Source organism: Diabrotica virgifera, chromosome 10 (genome assembly GCF_917563875.1).
Source record: "Diabrotica virgifera virgifera chromosome 10, PGI_DIABVI_V3a".
NCBI lineage: Eukaryota > Metazoa > Arthropoda > Insecta > Coleoptera > Chrysomelidae > Diabrotica > Diabrotica virgifera.
Genome location: NC_065452.1, coordinates 59,769,924 through 59,790,891, shown reverse-complemented (window position 1 = coordinate 59,790,891; position 20,968 = coordinate 59,769,924). Strand labels below are relative to the sequence as shown.

General features: G+C 31.6%; 1 protein-coding gene across 1 annotated transcript in view; it reads right to left on the bottom strand.

Moving 5' to 3' along the window:
• Window positions 1-5,613: 5,613 nt before the first annotated feature.
• LOC126878497 (adenylate kinase) overlaps window positions 5,614-20,968 on the bottom strand; it is a 42,304-nt gene continuing 26,949 nt past the window's right edge. Inside the window, exon 3 of the mRNA XM_050641247.1 lies at window positions 5,614-6,372. Within this exon, the coding sequence (XP_050497204.1) occupies window positions 5,995-6,372 (378 nt within the window). The 3' untranslated portion in view covers window positions 5,614-5,994. The remainder of the gene's footprint in view (window positions 6,373-20,968) is intronic.

The window sequence follows — 20,968 nt, the reverse complement described above, 5'->3', positions numbered from 1 at the left end:
TCAGAATATGCCTTTTACTTTGATTATTACTTCATTTATGTGGATAGGTAATGTAAAAGTAATTATTGGAGATAAAAATATATACTTTAAAGATTAAAATGATATAGTTAGCTTCACGGAAAGGTGATTATAATTTTGATATAATCGGATGTCTAAAAACCTATACAATTTTTGATAAAATTAATGTTTGACAGCGTATTACGTTTATTGTGCCATCTTGTGCCACGTTAAATCCTTCACTAGATGAAAGATTACAATGTAAGGAATAAAAAAATATATAACACAAACTGCGGAAAACTGCGCAACTGAGTACATGGCGCATTGCATCGAGCGCTGCGCGCGTTTAGTCTGAATTAATTGCATTTGTACGTATTGTTTGCGTTTACATGTATGTCAAACACATGATATTTGTTGGGGTTGCGAAAAGAGATTTTAGTTTTGATGAAGTAGTGTTTTTGCTTAATAGAGAATATATTGTACATTAGTTTTATAAATAGCTATATTAACAATTTATTGAAGTTATATTTCTTTAGGCGCGATTGGGAAAAATGTTGGGATTTGGTGTAAATGTAAATGTGCGCGAATTCATCAAAAATTGTTAGCTCTACGCGCAGATACGTTATAGGGCTTTTCAACGCTTCTCATTTTTTTCGAGCTTCCGTCATAATCTGTCGCATAATCCGGGTATATTAATACACTAAGCAGCAAAATTAACGCATTAATAATACTGTGTTTTTTTCTAAAAGTATTGAGTATTTGTTACCACTCATAACACTGTTAAAAATATATATACAGGGTGTTTCATTACGAATGTCCAATGTCTGAGTTGTAGATTCTAGACCTCGAAATATTAAGATTTAACCAAAATCACTTAAATAAAATATGGCTCCTTACAGAGTAACAGAGGGTGTTATTTAAAAATTTAAAAACTATGCTCAGTATTTTAAAACTATTCTACGTATCCTTCTCATAATTGACAGGCAGTGTAGGTACTATACACCCTATGAAATTATGTTAAATATCCGTTTCTGGTTAGTCCCAGAGGCGTACGTGATAGGGGACAGTGAGGAGTTGACCCTTTCCAATTCCTACTCCACTGGCGGAATTTCCATTTTAGCGCCATTTTTCCATTCTTCAATACTCGCTGTGTAAATAACATACTCCTCACACCTAACGATAAAATTATTCGTTTTCGAGATATTTGAACTTAAACAAGTAACGGCACAGACATTTTGAATAATGTATTGTGTCGCTTAATTTTAAAATATCTCGAAAACTTATGATTTTATCATTAATAATGAATAATATACTCTTCATTCTTAACGATAAAATCATTGGTAATAGAGATACTTGAAGTTTAAAATTAAGCAGCACAATACATTAATTAAATATCTGTGCCGTTGCATGTTTAACTTCAAATATCTCGAAGATTTTATAGTTGCGAATGAAGTGTATGTTATTTACATAGATAGTATTGTAGAATCGAAAAATTGTGCTAAAATGGCATGTCCGCCAGTAGCGTAGAATTTGGGAAGGCTCAACCATTCACTGTCCCCTGTCGTACGCCTCTGGTAATAGGCAGAAACGATTGTTTAACATAATTTTATAGGGTGTACAGTACCCACACTTTTTGCCAAGTATGAAAAGGATACGTCAAATAGTTTTAAACCAATGAGCAAAAATATGTTTTAAATTTTTAAATAAAACACCCTGTAACTCTGTAACGAGCCACATTTTATTTAAGTGATTTGGGTTAAATCCTAATATTTTGAGGTCTAAAATCTTCAAATCAAATTGGACATTCTTAATGAAACATCCTGTATAACGATATTTTTTAAGTAATTCACCCCCTAATGAAGGGATGAAAACTAAAAAAAAACGACCCCTGTTATAATATATTCGTTATATGGTATAATACCTCAAATATTCCAAGTTTTCAGCCGGATCACTTTTACAGTTTAAACAAATTTAGTTTCGATCACGTTTTGACCAATTTTGAACACTGTGCAGCGTGTTTCTAAATAAGTGCGACAAACTTTAAGGGGTAATTCTACATGAAAAATAATGACCATTTGCTTTATAAATATATGTCCGCAAATGCTTCGTTACCGAGATACGGGATGTTGAATTTTTTCCTACAAACTGACGATTTATTTATTGCTCTAAAATCGGTTGAGATATGCAAATAAAATTTAGTAGGTTTTAAGAGGTAGTTATTGCCCATTTTTGACATACAATTAAGAATTTTATATGTAGTTATTGCCCATTTTTGACATACAATTAAGAATTTTATATTCACCATTGGCGTGCATACATGTCATATTACCCGATCATATTACCCGTTCGCACGCCAATGGTGAATATAAAATTCTTAATTGTGTGCCAAAAAACGCGTAATAACTACCTCTTAAAACCTACCAAATTTCATTTGCATATCTTAACCGGTTTTAGAGCAATAAATAAATCGTCAGTTTGTAAGAAAAAATTCAAAATCCCGTATCTCGGAAACGAAGCATTTGCGGACATGTTTATAAAGCAAACCGTCATTATTTTTTCATGCAGAATTACTTCTTAAAGTTTGTCGCACTTATTTAGAAACACCCTGTATTGATGAAGAACGTTGCTAGTTGTTAAAGTACTTTTTTATTATCCATCATAAGCGAATGAATCAAAAAGCATAATGGTAAGAAAGGCTATAGTTGAGTTTTAATTTCAATATTTTATATACGCCAGAATATTCCACAGGGTGTTCCAAACTTTGAGGAAAAAAGAATGTGTGTGTACTTTGTACGCACGTAAGAAGTTACACTTCTATTATTATGATTTCAACGAAATTAATATACTTAACAGGTTATTTGTATTTTATTTAAATATTAAACTAACTTTCTTTACCTACCACTTTTAATTTTTTTTTTATTAAAACGATACCAAAAATATAAAAAAAAAGAATATGAATCGTCCGGGATTTGAACCCGGGACCTCTTGATCTCCGGTCACACGCTCTACCACTGAGCTATTTCCCTTTGCTTTGACAGGTTACAAGATTTCTCATACATACTGACAAATTTATTAGACCAAGTAGTGAAGTATACAAAAATACTTTAAATATACTTGCTATTATTATAAAATATCTTATTTCCGAGGAAGACAAATCCAAAGACAAAAATTATAATAAATAATACATTTACTAAAAACACTAATATATCCTTTTATATGATATATGACTTATTTGAGCTGACAGCGCTGATACATACATATCTTGAAATATTAGCAACGAACTACGTACTGTCTGTGTGCGCATGCGCCCGGCATTATAAAATTTCACTCTCGATCGTAAAGAAGTATAACTTCAAAACACACTATCATTGTTACACCCGGTATACAATGACACCTATCTGTTTAGCAACAATATTATTACACCAATATTCGTGAAAAATAAAGCTATAACATATTAAAAAATCACTTAAATCGGACAACAGGTTTAGGAAATACAAGACATCAAAAATGTCACATTTTTAAGGTGGTGCGTTAATTTTGATGCTTAGTGTACATTTTACTTGAGGCCGTTCACATGCTAACACTCGTTTTAATGATGTAGTTGTAATCGCGCGTTAAGCGCTTGTCATGAGAACGAGGCCTTTGCGGTCGTTGGCATGATATACATGACACCATTACTACTCGTATAAATTTACTATAGTGGAAGACACATTCATATGACAGTGTACGGATATAGGATACCATTCAAGCTTACACAGAGCCCCAACGTAATGGATACGTATTATTTTGTTATTTTTGACGAACTGTAGCGTTCCTGCAATTGCTTTTCTCTTGACGAATCGTATAAACTCGAAAAAACGCTGAACGGAAGAGCCGCCCGAGAACTTTATCGTACCGATCTATTATCGTTATCGTACTAAATAATGGTATGTATTGTATAAAAAATAACAAAGTTGCTCGGTATTTTAATATTTTAGACTTAGTATACTTGAAAATATTTTATGGTTCTGCGCATCATTAATTCCTGCAACTTTTATAAAAATATTTTTGTAAAATTTTCAATAGATTTTGAGAAAATGTTCCCATGTTTTGGGGAACACGGAACACCCTATATATTATTGCATAAATCAATAGAATATTAGTCATACTTTCATTTCAAATTAGTTCATTTTTTCTGAGAAATTAATAGTTTACATAATATTTGCATTTCATTCTCTATGGGCTACTTGATCGCGCTTATACAGCGTATACATGAGATTATTGCAAAACTCGTATTTACTGTAACTTTTCGAGTTTTTAAGTTACAGTAACGAGTTGTTATTGTGTCATTGGAAAGGTAATTTTGTATTCTCTCAAAATATGTAAATATACACAGGGCCTGCGTAAAAAATTGATTTTTTTTCATTTCCGGTTAAAACGGAAGCTTGGTCAAATTTAATGTGATAATAGATAATAAAGTACCATATATGTCTGCCAAATTTCAAATTTTAGTTTCTATTACAGAGGTAGTTACGGGCACTAAGAAATCTGACTAATGGCATTCAATTACCCGATAGGACATCATATATCAAAAAATAAACAAATTCCTTGAAGCCATTTTTGAGAAAATTTCAAAGCTATGTCAAATTTTGGCGCCCTAAATATGCAACCCATAACTTTTTCTGAAAAACTATATTTTCCTTATAGCCCCATCTTTAGACTATATAACGAACTTTTCAAATTAAACTTACCTTAAATAAGTTTTTAGATAGGCAAGGAAATGTGCCTGGTGGGCGGTCGGTCATATTGGCCACTATTTTGAATGTTGAAATGTCAAATTCTGTATTTCTATTCGCCTCTCGGTGAGCTAACTTTTCACCAAGTTTCAGTCATTTAGGTCAAAATTTGCAAAAATGGGCCCTAAATAACACCCCTATTTCGGCTCCCCTTTGAGAGATTTATTTTAAAAGCTTAGTTTCTCGACAAAATTCTTTTAAACTTACACCGAATTTCATTGAAATTGGTCCAGTAGCTTTTGCTGGGCGGTGACGACATACTACATACCTACGACGTACATATTTCCGACATGTTTTTTTCTGCTTTTTACACTCAGGGTGACTCAAAACGCCGAGAAAAAGTGAAATCTGAATGTTTTTTTCTGCACGATCATATAACTTTATCTACTGTGTAGTACGATAAAGTAAAACGTAGGTTTTGTTCGTACAGTTTATCATCAATTCTTCATATTCGTTTTTAGCATTGTTGTAACATCTTTGCTTAATTCTGGGTGTTGTCTGGTTACCTATTTGAGCTTTAACATCCCCCAGTATAATCAACTTCTCTCTGACTTGTTCTACTACTTGTAATTCGTCGTTAAATGTTTCGTCGTTAAATTTTTTTTGTATACTGATGATGTTCAGGCCTTTCTTCTCAATTTTTGCTGTTAGAATGCTTTCTGATATGTATTGATAGGTACTCGATGTGATTTTAGTATCAGTATATTCTGTATAAATCTGTATATTCAGGGACTGTTTGTTCTGAAAAATGAATATACATTTGTAGTCTTTCATATAATTTTTTTCTTTGCTGAACAAATAACGACTCAACCATTGTTGTGTTTAAATGAAATATCAAGAAAACCTTTTTAAATGATCTGATTTTATTTAAATTCTAATAACATTTCAATAATGAGGCATCCATTTTCAAATATATCTATAGATTAGAAATATGTATAACTTATTTACCAAATGTTGTTCTGAAGCTTTATTTCCTTGTATTTTTATAATCCACAATTTTCAATGGGAAATAAGCCACATTTGTATTTTGACAACGAAACCCGATTTGGGCTTCGAAACGTTAATAAAATCATTTTTTTTTTGGTAAAATTGTGGCTAAAATTTACAGATGATTAGAAAAATAAATTATTTACCAAAATTTACAAAGAATTACAAAAATATAGACAAAACCTAACTGGACCTGTATAAAATGCATGAAAAGGAACAGAACATAACTGAATTTTTACAGTTTATGAGCTCTTTTGCCTTGGAAAATGGAGTCGATGTTAGCGAATATGGCATCGGCTGCCTGTGCTGCATTTACATGATGATGAATATGTCTTATTTGGTAGTAATCAACAAGAGGTTTGGTTTGGGTGTGATAAGTGGCTAAACGCTTTTTAAGAGCCTCAATGTTGTCATCAGATCTTCTGATTAATGGTTCACCTGTAACATCATCAGTCATTGGAATCTTAGGAGGTTTGAACTCTTCATGATATGATCTTCCACTTGCAGAGTGAATCAGACGACCAGTAATTCTTCTGAAGAGAAGATTGTCATCAATCCTGAATTCAATTACTGCATCAAGTTGAGTGTTGCGCTTTTCAAGCAAGTCGTCCAACTGAAAAAGAATAATATAATCTGTATTGTTTAATAATTATCGAAAATATTATTAAAAAAAATATCTCCAAAATATTTTATTCATGCTATACAGGGTGTTTCATTAATAATTGTCCATATAGTAACTGGAGAAACCTTAGCCCAAAATACGAAGATTTAACCTAAAACACTTAAATACAATGTGGTTCCTTACTGAGTTACAGGGTGTTTTATCTAAAAATTTTAAAAATATTTTTGCTCAGCATTTTAAAACTATTCGACATATCCTTTTCATACTTGGCAGAAAGTGTGGGTACTGTACATTCAACGAAATTATGATAAACAAACGTTTCTAGCTACTATCAGAGGCGTACGACAGGGGATGGTGAATGGTTGACCCTTGTCAAATTCTACGCCACTGGAGAAATTACTAATTTAGTGTCATTTTTCGATTTACCAATACTTTCTACGTAAATAATATACTCTTCATTGGTAACGATAAAGTCAGTAGTTTTCGAGATATTTGAAGTTAAATATGAAACGGCACAGTTATTTTGATTCATTTATTTATATGATTCATATGATTAAAATTTAAAAATTATTTGTACCCAGTACTTTAAGAATATCTGGCGTATCCTTATCATACTTGGCAGAAAGTGTAGGTACTGTACACCCTACTAAATTAAGACAAATAAACGTTTCTAGCTACTACCAGAGGCGTACGACAGGGGATAGTGGCTGGTTGACCCTTCCCAAATTCTACGCCACTGACGAAATTGCTATTTTAGTGTAATTTTTTGATTTTCCAATACTTTTTATGTAAATAATATACTCTTCATTCGTAACGATAAAATGATTAGTTTTCGAGATATTAGAAATTAAAAATTAAGCGACACAATACATTAATCAAAATAACTGTGTCGTTTCATTTTTAACTTCAAAGATCTCGAAAACTAATGACTTTATCGTTACGAATGAAGAGTATATTATTTTCATAGAAAGTATTGGAAAATCCAAAAATTGAACTAAAATAGCAATTTCGCCAGTGGCGTAGAATTTGGAAAGGGTCAACCATTCACTTTACCCCGTCGTACGCCTCTGATAATAGCCAGAAACGTTTGTTCAACATAATTTAGTAGTTTGTACAGTACCTATACTTCCTGCCGCGTATGAAAAGGATACGTCGAGTAGTTTTAAAATGCTGAGCAAAAATAATTTTTAAATTTTTAGATAAAACACCCTGTAACTCAGTAAGGAACCATATTTTATTTAAGTGTTTTAGGTTAAATCTTCGTATTTTGTGCTAAGGTTTCTCCAGTTACTATATGGACAATTATTAATGAAACACCCTGTATACGCTATTCATGCTTGGTATTTACAATAATCTATGTAGTATAATCTATCAAGCCCAGAACGGAGAGAAATTTGCCATATTGATCGCCAACCTCAATAGAGAAGGCACTTAGGAGGAGGAGGATAATCTATGGCTGCGTTACGAGACAAATGGACCTCGTATTAGATTAACGGTTGGCTGCGTCGACTTTCTCGTAACGCACAGTGGCAAATGGGGTGTGTATATATTGTTATATTTCTATTTGATATGAGAATTAAAATTTTATAATTATAAGCAAAATTCAAATTAATATAAAAAAATCTTCAATTTTCTCAACCACGGGCATGTAAATTTAGAACAACCTGTATACAACAAATTATTATATTTAGTTTTAAGAAAGTGATTCGAAGAAGCGTATGAAACTCGGTAACAATGCGCCTAAGATAAACAAGTTGAGTGACGCGGACCATTATAGTGTTTCGCGGAAGATTCGATAATTAGCCTACGCTAAATAAGACTCAGTGAAATAGATAATAGGTCATTAAGTTTTGTAAAAAGTAGAAAGTAAGTTTAAATTGGGAAATGATTATTTTTTCTTGAAATCCATTAAACATATTTAGAAAGATTAAAAGTTAGTATTGAGGAATACGGCGAATTAAAATTTGTGGTGGAATGTTAATTTTTGAATCAGGAGGGGATATTGAGAAAGTAGGAAAATGAATGAGGGTGAGACATCAGAATGTTTTGAGGTGGAGAGGCGAAGTCCAGGGGTAGACGGTAGTGTACGAAGAGTGAAAACGCCGGTATATTTCCGTGAGTGTTGAGTACCCATCGGAACGAGAGGTAGGCCGAGTCGAGAGAAAATAATCTCCTTGAGCAAAGAGTGTCCCGGTGGCTGATTGCAGTGGTTCGAAAAAGGTAGAACACAAAAAGCATCACGAGAAAAGCAGGAACGAGAGCGATACGAGGTAGTTTTCAAAGGAGAACATTACTGGAGGCCAGGACGAGTTTTTCATCGCAACCAAGGGTAGGAGGAAACGGGTTTTGTGTGAGGACATTCGCAGTTCACCAGATAAAGGTCAGTCTCATTTGTCAAGACATAAATGTATGGGTTTTTGTATTAAATACCACATTAAAAATTGAAGAACATAATCGCTAATATCAGAAGATTTTCATCAAACTTAAATCAATTTGTTGCTAATAAATCCTAATAGTTTCATTATTAATAAAAGTTTTAAATTGGAAACCAAAAGGAAATAAGATTCCCATTTTTAAATGTTTGTAGTAAAGAAATATAAGATCTAACAAATATTAAGCAGTAATTGCCATTTATAAAAAATAAACAAAATTTTGATTTATAATTGTAATCCATATGTGTGTATTATTTTATTTTTTCCTATCCCGATTAGGAACCACTGAGAAATACTTAGAAGTCACGAAAGTAAGTAAGTAATTTTATAATTCGCCCTGAGATTGAAAACATATTGATATGTGATCTGGTTGATTAATTAGATTATCATTAATGCATTAATTAAATTAAATTACATATAAGAATATCATCACATATAAATAAATAAGATTACAACAATATACACCATTATTAGGCGTCAACGCCCTTCCGGATCTATGGAGGAGTATCACCAAGCCGCAAGCGGCTTCGTCCGATCAGATACCTTGCTTATTCGAAACCAAGTCGTAGATTCTGTAGAATTTTATACTTCGACATTGGCCTTTTTATTTTTCAATGTCCAGGCCAGGATCTAACCTCGATCGTAAATCCACTAGAGTTGCCAATCGAGCGCCTCAGTCCACTAAGCCATCTGAACGACAGGAAATGGGGTATACGGGACATACATGCCTCGTAACGCACCCAAAGTCAGTTTAAAAATATCTCTAAACGCAGCCAAAGTGTTAATGCCAATGATTGGCAATGTTCACTGCTCTATAGCACGAGTCAGTGACATAGTATAAAATTAAAATCTTTTATTTTTCCTTGCATGTCATTCCTAAGTGGCTATGGATTGGCATGTGTGCCATGGGTTGGCCATATGTGATGTAGAGAGAAAAAAGAATATTTTCTATTCTATTATTTATTGTTAATAAACGGGGCAAGCTCATTGACAAAAAATATACAATTAAGCAACATTTATAACATTACAAACAAATACTAAATAAAATACAAAATCATAAAATAAATATGTATATAGAATTACATTAAATTTAACGCTTCAGAGATTGTTTAAAGGCACTTAAGGACAAGTTAAAAAAATCTGTCTCATGAGGCAACCGATTAGCATGAATAAGAAGTCTGACCAGACCTATATTCACAGAATAAGTTCGACGCAAGAATAGTTCGACGAAAAGGAATATGAAATAGTGTATTCTCACGAAGGATTCTCACGAAGGACACGGGAAGGAATGTGGAAACAAACCAATTGAAGCAGTTCAGGTGAATGTATCATTCCGTTAACCAATTTAAAAATGAAGATGAGATCGAAATTAACTTGTCTAGTAGACAGAGGATCAAGTTCTAAGTATCTCATCATATCAGAATATGAATAAGGTCTGTGTAATTTAAAGGCACAGTGCATAAATATGAATAAGGTATGTGTAATTTAAAGGCACAGTGTACAGTTAGAACAGAATTCTAACTTTTGAACAGAGGATTGGACAAAGGGAGACCAGATCACAGTATAAAATTCTCAGCGAAGAAATGTTATGAAAATCTCTTGTATGCCTCTTAATAAACCCTAGCTGCCTAAGAACCTTATTACAAATAAAGTCAATATGCAAATTAGAGGATATAGGCCAATCAAGTTAGGTTTTTACTAGACATAACGGAAAAGACGAGGTTTGACAGTTGAAATGTGTAGTATGAGATATTACAAAAAGACTACCATCTTGGGATTCATCAATTTTTTAGTGGAACATTTTTTAAATAAACAATCAAAACTTCAAACTTAGTTTTTTGCTCATAACTTAAAAATTTGTTTATTTAGAAATTTGGCGTCCACAGGTAACTTTTTCAGAAAAAAAAGATACATCGAATGAGATACACTAAATGAAAATCGGTTAAAAAACAAAAAAGTTATTGCAAAATGGATGACAAAATCACTGTTTTTGAATATTGTTAATAACAATTTTATTGTTTATTAAAATATGTTTTAATATACCTAAAATTGAGGGCATTATGGTGTTTGAATTGTGTGCAAAAAATGGTCCAGATCTGTTAAATAGTTTTCGCAAAATTGAATTTGTTTATAAAATTTTTTGAAAAACGAGCTAATTTCTGAGGCTGGTCCAGTTAATATGGCTGAATGTATCTCAATAATCCGGTGCTCATTTCCTTGGTTAAGATGTATGCTAACAGCCTATGAAAAAAAAGTAAAAAAAATTACATATACGTACACAAAATTATTTGTTAATAAATAGCAGTTTTTAAGCTTATAAACAATTACAATAATTTCGTAGAAATTAGATCAAATTAAATGGCAATAAAAAATACGGAAAGCTGGTTAAAATACACAACTTTTAAAAAAAAATTTTAGGTCCTACGACCCTTGGGGTCTGAGATGGCCCCTTTTTTTTTTTGAAAAAATCACTGTTACGTTAATTAACAACACTAAGAGCTGAAATTAACCAATCTTTTATAAGAAAAGTCAAAGTTTTTAACAAAGTTTTTAGCAAGAAAAAATGTTAAAAATTGTTTAAATAGGAGCGTTATAAACAGAGTATTTTGCGTTCCGACTAAAGTAAATAGCGGGCGTAGTCGACGGACTGAATAGTGGGCGCGGTTGGTGACCGGCAGCAACTCCTAAAATTACGTTTTACCGACCACAAAAATAAACTTTAAGGTGAATGACAAATTTTCGTCATTCCTTATGTTTTCGAGGTCTCTGAATCCGAATATGGAGTTTATTTTTTTCTAGAATTAGTGGAACATGTTCAAAAATCAAATTTTATGCAAAAATGCGAAAAATCAATTTTGATGATTTTTCAATTTTAACTCACTGTATTTTTGGTCGCTGTAAATATTTCCTTTTGAAAATTTTACTGTGTTATCTTTGAAGCATTTAGATAAAAATCAGATTTGTCCAAAATGATTAAACACAGTAAAAGAGAAGTTGTTAATTTTTAAACATTTTGCCGTCAGATTTCGTTAGTTTCATGTTTACTTAAAAAAGTTAAGTGACAAACTTTTTAGTTTATAATTTTAACTAACACAGAAATAAAATATAATTCATGAAGAAGTTTTCCAAAAAAATTTAATTTAAAATATGCAATAGGAAAAATGTTATGTGACTTTATAGACGAGCGGCACACCCCAAAAAAAGCTTATTTCTCGAGATACTGATACTAATTTTGGTCATACTTTATATTTTTGATGGTGCTGAAAACGAAAACTAGGGTTGTTTTGAATTTTACGTGGGGGAACATTATCAAAATCGCAACTTTACCCTAAAAATAAAAAAAAAATCACGTTTTTTTTGCGTTTAACTTGCTACAACTCTGTTCCATTGTAATTTTTTTTTCTGAAATTTTTATAGTATATATTTCTCACCTTTCTGAAGACAATGGGACCTACTTCAATATTTCTGTCTTGCTATAAAGAAAGTTATAAATTGTTTGAAGTAAAAGGTGCAGATTCTTGAATTGCATATTTTAATCGCAAAAGTTGAGTGACAAAATTTGAAATTTAGCTGTTTAATTAATTTTATGTTAAAATCTAGAGCAGCGATTCTCAATCTGTGGTACATGTACCACTGGTGGTACAATTCATTACTTGCGGTGGTACACAAAACACAAAAAAAATTAAAATAGTAGTACTTAGTAAGTCTTCATAATACACTCTAAAAATACAGGGTGTAACAAAAATACAGGTCATAAATTAAATCACATATTCTGGAACCAAAAATAGTTCGATTGAACCTAACTTACCCTAGTACAAATATGCACACAAAAAAAAGTTACAGCCCTTTGAAATTACAAAATAAAAATCGATTTTTTCCAATATATCGAAAACTATTTGAGTTTTCTTATTAAAAACGGACATGTGGCATTATTATGACAGGAAAATATTTAAAAAAATTCTGCACCTCATAAAAATTTTATGGGGGTTTTGTTCCTTTAAACCCCCCAAACTTTTGTGTACGTTCCAATTAAATTATCACTGTGGCACCATTAGTTAAACACAATGTTTTTAAAACTTTTTTGCCTCTTAGTAATTTTTCTAACTAGTTTGTATCGAAATATTTTGAATATTTGTCAAATCCACCACATATTTGTATACTGTTAAGTACGATTATAGAGACCCTATAATAATATGAAAATTTAACCCGTGTTGAGCTGCCCCCCCCCCCACTTGCAAAAATTAAAAAACAAATACCCCTGATTTATGAGCTATTTATGAGCTCTCATATTCCGCAAACTAAAAATTTTGAGCTCGAAAAATTTTGAGCTCGTTCCACTGAGCAGGAATTTAATACCCTAGTGGGGGGGCTGAGTCAGCCCCCCCACTACTTAAAAATAGGAATATTGAATCGGTTTTTGCGGCAGAATTACGAGCTATTTATGAGCTCTTGAAATTATATAGTTTCGAATTTTGAGCTCATCCCCTTCACCCCCAAACAACCCTTTAATTGATTTAACTTAAGAGAAAGATGCTGAGAAAACTTAAAATATATCGTATTGCGGATATAATTCCTATAGCTTATATACTCTAAGAATAAACTATTAAATCAAGGGCATTTCGATTATTGAGCTACAACCCCTTCGCAAGAAAACCACCCTATCTTCCCGGCTTAAGAGAAAGTTGTACTTAAAATGCGTTAAACTAATTATTTGGCGACTACATATCATTTAATAATTTATAAGCTTCCAAATTACGCGCATTTAGATCAGTAAATTGCAATTTATTTTGTATAGTGCAGTCACTGAAGGTAAAAATCAACGATTACCTTCAATTTCGGTGAACCTTCATCGATTTTCACGAAAATTGGTCAGTCGTTAGAGGATACGTCAAGAAACAAAGGTGACATGGTACCACCTTGCGCCTTTACCCTGAGGGTGGATACCGCCCCTTCTCGGGGGTGAAAATTATTTTATAAAAAATAACTGCACAAATCAATAAAAGAACAAATTAAAAGCAAAATTTATTATACAAAGTTAATAAAATAAGTCAATACTTTTTAAGTTATTAAAGATCAAAGATTTTAATTATTTGTGAAAAAAATGCATGTTTTGAAGAGGTTTTTTGTAAATCACTGAAAAACTGTAAGTTTTTACAAAAAAGTTAATAGTAGTTTAATTCGTATAGCTTATATTCTAAGAATAAACTCTAAAATCACGCGCCTTTCGATTATTGAACTACAACCCCTTCGCAAGAAAACCATCCCTTATTCCCGGCTTAAGAGAGGGTTGTACTTAAAATAATTTAAATTAATTATTTGTCGACTATATATTGTTTAATAATTTATGAGCTCGCAAAATATACGCATCTCAATTATTGAATTGCCATTTTCTTTCTATAGTGCAGTCACTGAAGGTAAAAATCAACTATGACCTTCGATTTCGGTAAATCTCCATTCATTTTCACGAAAATTGGTGAGCGGATTTTGATACTATCAACTTTTTCTGGATCTTATTTTTGATGGGTATTTCTAAGTACTTTGACAAGTATTTAGTACCTAAGTGTTATAAAATGCATCTTTTTCCCGTTATTTAAGCTTGAATCCTTAGATTTGAACAGTCGCGGAAAAAAATATACATTTAATTACCAATAACTTACTTTAAATTAACATTAAAGGTTTTTCAAGTAAGCAATTTATTATATTCTTTATTAGCTTCAATTTTAGTGATGAAAACTTTTTTGTAAAAACTTACAGTTTTTGAGTCATTTATGAAAAATCGCTCTAAAGCATGCATTTTCTTTCCAAAAATTAAAATATTTGATCTTTAATAACTCAAAAAGTATTGATTTATTTTAATCACATTATATAACAAATTTTGCTTACAATTTGTCCCTCTCTCGATTTGTGGGGTTATTTTTAATAAAGTAATTTTCACTCCCGAGAAGGGGTGACATATACCCCAGGCTAAAACCCCAAGTTGTTATTGTCAATTCGTGAAAATAAATGGAGATTTACCGAAATCGAAGGTAATAGTTGATTTTTACCTTCAGTGACTGCACTATAGAAAGAAAATGGCAATTCAATAATTGAGATGCGTTTATTTTGCAAGCTAATAAATTATTAAACGATATGTAGTCGCCAAATAATCAATTTAAATTATTTTAAGAACAACTCTCTCTTAAGCCGGGAAAATGGGGTCGCTTTCTTGCGAAGGGGTTGTAGCTATGTAATCGAAAGTTGCGTGATTTAAGAGTTTATTCTTAGAATATAAGCTATGCGAATTAAACTACTATTAACTTTTTTGTAAAAACTTACAGTTTTTCAGTGATTTACAAAAAACCTCTTCAAAACATGCATTTTTTCACAAATAATTAAAATCTTTGATCTTTAATAACTTAAAAAGTATTGACTTATTTTATTAACTTTATATAATAAATTTTGCTTTTAATTTGTTCATTTATTGATTTGTGCAGTTATTTTTTATAAAATAATTTTCACCCCCGAGGAGGGGCGGTATCCACCCTCAGGGTAAAGGCGCAAGGTGGTACCATGTCACCTTTGTTTCTTGACGTATCCTCTAACCACTGACCAATTTTCGTGAAAATCGATGAAGGTTCACCGAACTTGAAGGTAATCGTTGATTTTTACCTTCAGTGACTGCACTATACAAAATAAATTGCAATTTACTGATCTAAATGCGCGTAATTTGGAAGCTTATAAATTATTAAATGATATGTAGTCGCCAAATAATTAGTTTAACGCATTTTAAATACAACTTTCTCTTAAGCCGGGAAGATAGGGTGGTTTTCTTGCGAAGGGGTTGCAGCTCAATAATCGAAATGCCCTTGATTTAATAGTTTATTCTTAGAGTATATAAGCTATAGGAATTATATCCGCAATACGATATATTTTAAGTTTTCTCAGCATCTTTCTCTTAAGTTAAATCAATTAAAGGGTTGTTTGGGGGTGAAGGGGATGAGCTCAAAAATCGAAACTATATAATTTCAAGAGCTCATAAATAGCTCGTAATTCTGCCGCAAAAACCGATTCAATATTCCTATTTTTAAGTAGTGGGGGGGCTGACTCAGCCCCCCCCACTAGGGTATTAAATTCCTGCTCAGTGGAACGAGCTCAAAATTTTTAGTTTGCGGAATATGAGAGCTCATAAATAGCTCATAAATCAAGGCTATTTGTTTTTTAATTTTTGCAAGTGGGGGGGGAGGCAGCTCAACACGGGTGAAAATTTATTTATAAATTACAGATTTTATAAGTATATTTTGAATCATATTAAAAAAGAAGCCACATCTCGATAAAAGGTGCCTTATCGGAAAAATACTAAGAGGCAAAAAAGTTTTAAAGACACTGTTTTCAACTAATGGTACCGCAATAATAGTTTAATTGGAACGTACACAAACATTTAAGGGGTGTAAAGGCACAAAATCTCCATAAAATTGTTATGTTAACATATTAAAAAAGAAGCTGCATCTCGATTAAAACTGGTATATCTAAAAAATACTAAGAGGCAAAAAAGTTTCAAAAACATTGTGTTTAACTAACGGTACCACAATAATAATTTAATTGGAACGTACATAAAAGTTTGGGGGGGTTTAAGGGAACAAAATCCCCATAAAATTTTTATGGGGTGCACAAATTTCACTATAATTTCTTTTTAAGATGTTCCTGCCATAGTCATGCCACATGTCCATTTTCAGTAAAAATCTCCAATAGTTCGATATATCGGAAAAAATCGATTTTCATTTTGTAACTTCAGAGGGCTGTAACTTTTTTTTGTGTGCATATTTGTACTAGGGTAAGTTAGGTTCAATCGAACTATTTTTGGTTCCAGAATATGTGATTTAATTTATGACCTGTATTTTTGTTACAACCTGTATATGTGGTACCAAAAATAATAAAAAGAACTGTAGGTGGTACATGACTCAAAAAGTTTGAGAACCGCTGATCTAGAGTACAGAGAACAAAATGTTTTATAGCAAAAAAGTGGTGTAACTTTTAATTTTAAGAAAAACGTGATTTCATTTTTTTTATTTTTAGGGTAAAATTACCGGTGTTACCTTAGCCATAAATTCCATCCATAAATTTTTTTTTCATATTTTCACAAAAATTTGGTATAAATTTATCAAAAATGAATAAAACAGATAATATTGACAAGAAAAATGTTATATATGTTATATATGTTTGGAAAAAAAATTAAAACGGGCGATGTATTGACGGTGAGTAGATAATGCCACTCAAATTCAAAAATCCTTTATGGATGGTACGTTAGTCAACTTTTTTTCTCAGTTTTTTCGTAAATTCTCAAAGTAAATATAATAAAGCATAACATATAAAAAAATCGTGATGGAGGTATTTTCCAAAACAAGCGAAAAAAATTCTGAAACTTAGCTGTATTGCGCGCTATTCGTTAATACGTCTCAAATTCAAAAATCCTTTATGGATGGTACGTTATTCAACTTTTTTTCTCAGTTTTTTGTTAAATTCTCAAAGTAAATATAATAAAGCATAACATATAAAAAAATCGTGATGGAGGTATTTTTCAAAACAAGCGAAAAAAATTCTGAAACTTAGATGTATTGCGCGATATTCGTTAATACGTCTCAAATTCAAAAATCCTTTATGGATGGATCGTTAGTCAACTTTTTTTCTCAGTTTTTTGTTAAATTCTCAAAGTAAACATAATTAAGCATAACATATAAAAAAATCGTGATGGAGGTATTTTCCAAAACAAGAGAAAAAAATTCTGAAACTTAGATGTATTGCGCGGTATTCGTTAATACGTCTCAAATTCAAAAATCCTTTATGGATGGTACGTTAGTCAACTTTTTTTCTCAGTTTTTTGTTAAATTCTCAAAGTAAATATAATAAAGCATAACATATAAAAAAAACGTGATGGAGGTATTTTCCAAAACAAGAGAAAGAAATTCTGAAACTTAGATGTATTGCGGGCTATTCGGTAATACGTCTCAAATTCAAAAATCCTTTATGGATGGATCGTTAGTCAACTTTTTTTCTCAGTTTTTTGTTAAATTCTTATATTTTATTATATTTACTTTGAGAATTTAACAAAAAACTGAGAAAAAAAGTTGACTAACGTACCATCCATAAAGGATTTTTGAATTTGAGACGTATTAACGAATACCGCGCAATACATCTAAGTTTCAGAATTTTTTTCGCTTGTTTTGGAAAATACCTCTATCACGATTTTTTTATATGTTATGCTTTATTACATTTACTTTGAGAATTTAACAAAAAACTGAGAAAAAAAGTTGACTAACGTACCATCCAGAAAGGATTTTTGAATTTGAGACGTATTAACGAATACCGCGCAATACATCTAAGTTTCAGAATTTTTTTCGCTTGTTTTGGAAAATACCTCCATCACGATTTTTTTATATGTTATGCTTTATTACATTTACTTTGAGAATTTAACAAAAAACTGAGAAAAAAAGTTGACTAACGTACCATCCATAAAGGATTTTTGAATTTGAGACGTATTAACGAATACCGCGCAATACATCTAAGTTTCAGAATTTTTTTTCGCTTGTTTTGGAAAATACCTCCATCACGATTTTTTTATATGTTATGCTTTATTACATTTACCTTGAGAATTTAACAAAAAACTGAGAAAAAAAGTTGACTAACGTACCATCCATAAAGGATTTTTGAATTTAAGACGTATTACCGAATAGCCCGCAATACATCTAAGTTTCAGAATTTTTTTCTCTTGTTTTGGAAAATACCTCCATCACGTTTTTTTTTATATGTTATGCTTTATTATATTTACTTTGAGAATTTAACAAAAAACTGAGAAAAAAAGTTGACTAACGTACCATCCATAAAGGATTTTTGAATTTGAGACGTATTAACGAATACCGCGCAATACATCTAAGTTTCAGAATTTTTTTCGCTTGTTTTGGAAAATACCTCCATCACGATTTTTTTATATGTTATGCTTAATTATATTTACTTTGAGAATTTAACAAAAAACTGAGAAAAAAAGTTGACTAACGATCCATCCATAAAGGATTTTTGAATTTGAGACGTATTACCGAATAGCCCGCAATACATCTACGTTTCAGAATTTTTTTCTCTTGTTTTGGAAAATACCTCCATCACGTTTTTTTTATATGTTATGCTTTATTATATTTACTTTGGGAATTTAACAAAAAACTGAGAAAAAAATTTGACTAACGTACCATCCATAAAGGATTTTTGAATTTGAGACGTATTAATGAATAGCGCGCAATACATCTAAGTTTCAGAATTTTTTTCGCTTGTTTTGGAAAATACCTCCATCACGATTTTTTTATATGTTATGCTTTATTATATTTACTTTGAGAATTTAACAAAAAACTGAGAAAAAAAGTTGACTAACGTACCATCCATAAAGGATTTTTGAATTTGAGTGGCATTATCTACTCACCGTCAATACATCGCCCGTTTAAATTTTTTTTTCCAAACATATATAACATTTTTCTTGTCAATATTATCTGTTTTATTCATTTTTGATAAATTTATACCAAATTTCTGTGAAAATATGAAAAAAAAATTTATGGATGAAATTTATGGCTAAGGTAACACCGGTGGTAAAATTGCGATTTTGACAATGTTTCCCCATCTAAAATTCAAAATAAAACTCATTTTCGTTTTCAGCACCATCAAAAACATAAAGTAAGACCAAAATTATACGCTATAGATCTTCTACTTTTCCTAAGTGGTTTTCTCATGATCTTAGATGTTTGAGGAGAGAAAAGAAGTATGCCCACTCTCTGTACTTGAAGAATCGGTCTGTTGTTAATTATTCCAATTTCTCTCGCCTCCGTTCAGAATGTAAACGGTTGTCTGATGCATGCTTTTCCCTGTATATTAGAGGTTTAGATGCTGAATTGCAGAATAACCCTTATTCTTTTTGGAAATATATTAGGGATAAACTGTCTAGTCACAACCTTCCTGATTTGATGTTTTATAATGAACGGTCAGCTTCTAATGGACAAGGTATTGCTAATTTATTCAAAGATTTCTTTCAGACTGTTTACTTACCCAGTAATAACGATCTCAAGATACCCAGTGCACATTTAGATAGCAACATCGGTGCTTGCTTCAATATCACTGACTTTACTGTCACTGATATTTTTGATGGTATATGTTCTCTTCCAAATAAAACTTCCAGCGGTCCAGATGGTGTTCCTAATTTCCTGTTAAAAAAATGTGTCTGCACTGTTGTTGGGCCATTACTGTTATTATTTAATAAATCCTTACAGTTTTCTACATTTCCAGGTGCTTGGAAGGAGAGATTTGTTGTACCCATATTTAAAAAAGGTAAGAAGAATGACATAGAAAATTATCGTAGTATATGCATTCAATCCGCAATTCCCAAACTCTTTGATAGTTTGGTAGCTAAGCAGCTGTCGTGGGTGTGCAGGGGTCTGATTTCTTAATCTCAGCACGGTTTTTGCAGACAAAAATCTACAGTAACGAATCTAATTTGCTACCAATCTGATCTCTTAAAGCAGGGGTTCCCAAACTTTTTTGTACCACGCCCCCTTTTGTTAAAATGAAAGTTTCTCGCGCCTCCCCCCCCTTAACAATAAATTGTATATGCCTGGGAACAAAAAAAAATCAAATAAGTGTTACATAAGAAACAAAACATTTATTTATATATACATACTGCCATAAAATACAACAATATCAGTTTTAATAAAATACAAAAATTATTAATAAAAGAAAAAATAGATTAGGTTGGTTAATGAGATGAATGGGCTTGCATTTTCTTTACTAGTATGCCTATTCGTGGCTGAGTTTTAGTAAGTGCACAACGCAAGTCACTAGCAGCATCAAGTTTATTTCGATACTTTGTTTTAATTGCCACAAGTGTTGAAAATGCTTTTTCGCACAAATAGGTACTTGAAAAAGGCAAATATAAACGAAGAGCTTCGCGTGATACACTAGGATACACTTTGAAATATTTTAACCAAAATGAAGGTTTGTCCATTATATCAAAGTTGTATTTGGCAGAGGAATCATGTTTTATTTGCAAAGCATCTTCTTGAAGTGATTCAGGCAAGGAGTCTATGTTGACATGGAATGGGTCGGTTGACATTCTGAAAATACTATCGTCACAAGTGTTTGGAAAGTAT